This window comes from Heloderma suspectum, chromosome 2 (assembly GCF_057233095.1).
Source record: "Heloderma suspectum isolate Gila_16-S chromosome 2, 16-S_ref, whole genome shotgun sequence".
Lineage (NCBI taxonomy): Eukaryota > Metazoa > Chordata > Lepidosauria > Squamata > Helodermatidae > Heloderma > Heloderma suspectum.
Window position 1 is genome coordinate 174,825,078 of NC_139459.1, and position 4,167 is coordinate 174,829,244.

The 4,167-nt window shown below is 45.9% G+C and overlaps 1 protein-coding gene across 1 annotated transcript; it reads right to left on the reverse strand.

Moving 5' to 3' along the window:
- Positions 1–989: 989 nt before the first annotated feature.
- LOC146353338 (olfactory receptor 1E5-like) lies at positions 990–1,955 on the reverse strand. Its single transcript, XM_084829714.1, has one exon. The coding sequence runs from the start codon at positions 1,953–1,955 to the stop codon at positions 990–992; it is 966 nt and encodes a 321-aa protein (XP_084685840.1).
- Positions 1,956–4,167: the final 2,212 nt, after the last annotated feature.

Below are 4,167 nucleotides of genomic sequence, written 5' to 3' on the forward strand. Positions count from 1 at the left end.
TACATGAGGCATTTCTTGTGTGCTTGTCATTCCCTACTCGTGATGGTTTTTGAGTTGTTCAGATGACGTCTCCATTTTAAATGATGTTTCCATTTGTGTAATTGCACTATTCTGCTATAGCACTGTGCTACCTAGAGGTTATGTAGCAGGAAATCAGGAAAGGAAATGCTGTTTGTAGAGTGTTCCGGTTTCAGTTCGGTGATGAAACCAAACATAGATACGGTGGATTAACAGCCTTATGTAGAAAAGCCCTATAAAGCACAGTGTATTTGAAGAGTACGCACAGTGGTTCCTTTTAAACTATCATTATAATAGCTATATAGCAGTGTTATTAAGGTAGGACAATATCACTTAAAAAAAAAAGGTACATGGATTTGTGCCTTTGGAATGCATAGCTAGTGCATAGACCCATCTAATGCTTTACTTTAAAACAATAGGCATTCATACAGAGAACCAGAACACTGGTCAGAAATACAAGTGCTCTTAAGGAGTAAGCAGCCTGAAATGTAAGACATCCCCTCCCTAAATGTTGCCCACCCAGAGTGGATTTTTCAGGGTGCTGGATGTTAAGACAATCCTGATGGCAGACTCCCCTGCCTGGTTCTGACACCCCCCTCTGCACGAAAACATAAGAAGAGCCCTGCTGGATCAGACCAAGGGCCCATCTAGTCCAGCATTCTGTTCACACAGTGGCCAACAAGATGCCTGTGGGAAGACCACAAGAAGGACATGAGTGCAACAGCACCCTCCTGCCCCAGCAACTGGTGTACAGAGGCATACTACCTTTGATACTGGAGTTAATATACAGCCATCATGACCAGTAGCCCTTGACAGCCTTATTTTCCATGCGTTTGTCTAATCCCCTTTTAAACCCATCCAAATTGGTGGCCTTCACGACACCTTGGGGCAGTGAGTTCCACAGCTTAACTATGCACTGTGTGAAGAAGTCCTTCCTTTTATTAGTCCTGATCATCGTGGGCTCCTTCCTGTCAGTGTTTGACCTCCTCTGGCTTTCCTAAAGCATCCCTGAGTTTTTCCAGTGCTCTGCGGAGAGCAGTTTTCATGTCTGCATTCCTCAGGCTGTAAATGAAGGGGTTGAACATAGGGGTCACCACTGTGTACATGACAGTGGCCACCTTGTCCTTGTCCCCGGAGTAGGTGGAGAGGGGCCGGAAGTAGACCCCGATCGCTGTCCCGTAGAAGAGGGTTACCACGATCAGGTGAGAAGCACAGGTTTGGAAGGCCTTGCTCAGGCCTTGGGCAGAGGGCACCCGCAACACGGCTTGGACGATACGAGCGTAGGAGACAAGGATGAGGAGGAAGTTTCCTATGATGATGGTGCCGCCTTCGAAGAAATTCAGCATCTCATTGAGGTGCTTCTCAGAGCAAGCCATTGCCAGCAACGGCTGGGAGTCGCAGAAGAAATGGTGGATGTTGCGCTGGCCACAGTAGGAGAGCCGGGACATCAGGACCGTGTGCATGAAGGAGTGAAGGTGGGCCAGCAGCCACGCGGTGGACACCATGAGGTGGCACCGCATTGGGCTCATCACCACGGGGTAGTGCAAGGGCTGGCAGATGGCCGCGAAGCGATCCAAAGCCATGGCGCCCAGGAGGAAGTTCTCGGTGAGGGCGAAGGCCATGAAGAAGTACAGCTGGACCAGGCAGGCGGCATGAGCGATGTTCTTGCGGCCCGTGTGGAGGCTGTGCAGCATGTTGGGGATGGTGGTCGAGGTGAAGCAAAGGTCCACGAAGGAGAGGTGGCTGAGGAAGAAGTACATGGGGGTGCGGAGGAGCTGGGCATCGAAGCGGATCAGGAGCAGAATCAGCAGGTTACCCAGCACATTCAGCAAGTACAGGGTGAGGAACAGGGCAAAGAGCAGGAGCTCCTGCTCTGGCCGGCTGGCCAAGCCCAGCAGGAGGAAATCAGAGTCCCTGGTGTGGTTCTCACTTTCCATGGGTCTGGGCAGGGGAGAGAAACACACACACACACAATGATCTCCAGCTTTGTAAATGTGAAGACTGCCTCGCCGACCTCTGTTTCTGTTTTCCACCAGCCAAGGAACCTGCCTAGTTTGCCCCGGATGGAGATATTTTGGAGTTAATAGCTGGATTTTATATTTTCAAAAATGGAGGATCAACTTTCTGCTACTTTCTTGTTCCCGGTGGTCTTCAGGGCACTGACACCTGAAAGCATCACATCACTTGGTGGAGCCCAATGTGAACATCTGTATCCCCTCCTCTCCCATACCATCTTGAGACTCTGATCCTGCAGACATCCTGACTACAACATCCAGTCAGAATACAGCATCCTCTGCCCCCACCTACTAACCTGCTTTTTGCAACATCTTCCCTAATGAAGGGATCTGGAGATATCAAAAGCTTGCACATTTTTTTTTTGGACAATCTTTGAGTTGGCAGTTTTGGAATTTTTCTCATTGCCAACACTGCTGCCTTTGTTTTTTGTACAACGCCCCCACCCCCAGGCTGGGAGAGGCTCAAGAATCAGCAAATGTGTCACTCTCCCACTCTGTCTCTGGCCACCATATCGTGCCAGCAAAGTTTCCACTCATTTTCCATCCAAAGAAGGGGTGCACAAAACATACCCCAATAAGCATCAGCCCTACAGCTCATTGGCAGAGCCCAGGGTTTGCATCCATTTACTCACCCATCTGTCTTACAACACGTCTACCCAATCATTTATCTCTCTGTCTATCCATTTTGCAATTCCATCCATCTCTCTGCACATCCAGACAGCTGATAATGCATCTGGCTATCCAGCCTTTTTACAGTTCCATCCATCTATCGCACAGCTGGAAAAGGTTCTGAAAAGGGTAACTAAGGCTGCAATCCTCTACCCATTTATCTGGGAGTAAGCCCCATTGAACTTAATGAGACTTACTTCTGAGTAGACAAGTGTAAGCTGGCTCTGTAAAATGATCAAGGGGTCAGAGCACCTTATGAGACAAGGCTGCCATATTTGCTCTCCCCCCCCTTTTTTTAGTTTAAAAAAGATAACAAAGAGAAGATGGGACAGAAGGACTATCTATGCCCTTATCTTTAACATGTGGGTGGAAAAGCAGCTGGGAGGGAGGATAATTCTGTGTGGAAAATGGCTGGAGGGGAAAAGGGTTAAGCAACCTCTTTTCCTCTGGCATTGCTCAAACCTGCAGGTTCATCAAAGCGAAAACAAAAGCTGAGTGACTGTTGAGTGACACATCTGAGGTGTAATACATAGCCTCACCCTTTGATGGCTTTCAAAATGATTAGACAAATTCATGGAATGTATGTCTATCAATTGTTATTAACCATGATGATTATAAATAAATAGAACTGGCAGGTGTGGAGAAATATAGCTTGGAATATTAGATGCTGGGGACAAAAAACAAGGTCTTGAGTGACCAGGTGTCCTCTTTACAGAGGACAATCCTCTATTTGAAGTCATCCTGCATTTGGAGGGCTGTCCAGTCCAAGTCCATTCTAAAGATAAAGAACCATCAGAACTGTTGCCCATCAGCAGTTAGGACCTGGACAGCAGACTGAATAGGAAGGCACATAGGTTTTCTACAATATGGTGAGATGCACTGTATTTCTATTTACATTATTATAATTATCTCTAAATTTGCATCTATATGTTAACATATGCAAATGTTATGCAAATTACTGTCCCCTCTGTTCTCTTTTTTTGGTGATGCATTTCCTCTTTTTGGATGATACCTAAGTGGCCACCCAAGTCCTGCTTATGAGGGCTCAGGCATCTGGCTGGCTGGAGCACTGGACTAGAGGGACCCCTGCTGTGATACAGTGCAGCGGTTCTTATTATTTTCTTCTTAATTTATATATAATGTTATTGTCCATTTAAAATATGAAAACAGTGAAAATATTTTATAATGCCATTATAAATGGAAATATTACAGTTATCATAATAAATTATCATAGGTCATTATCCATCAGTCACCACCAAATCTCAATAGATTAGTTCTTATATGCATGCATCTATTCATTTTTTTTAACTCCACCCATCCATCCATCTTGCAAATCTATCCTCCATCTGTATATCTGTCCATGCAAGAACAATCCATCCATCTGAAGTCTATCTCCAAGCAATCATCCATTAACAATGCAGTCATATACATATCTACTCAGAAGTAAGTTCCACTGAACGTACAT

Coding starts and splice junctions, on each gene's coding strand:
- LOC146353338 (XM_084829714.1), bottom strand. CDS start 1,955: ATGGAAAGTGAGAACCACACCAGGGACTCTGATTTCCTCCTGCTGGGC.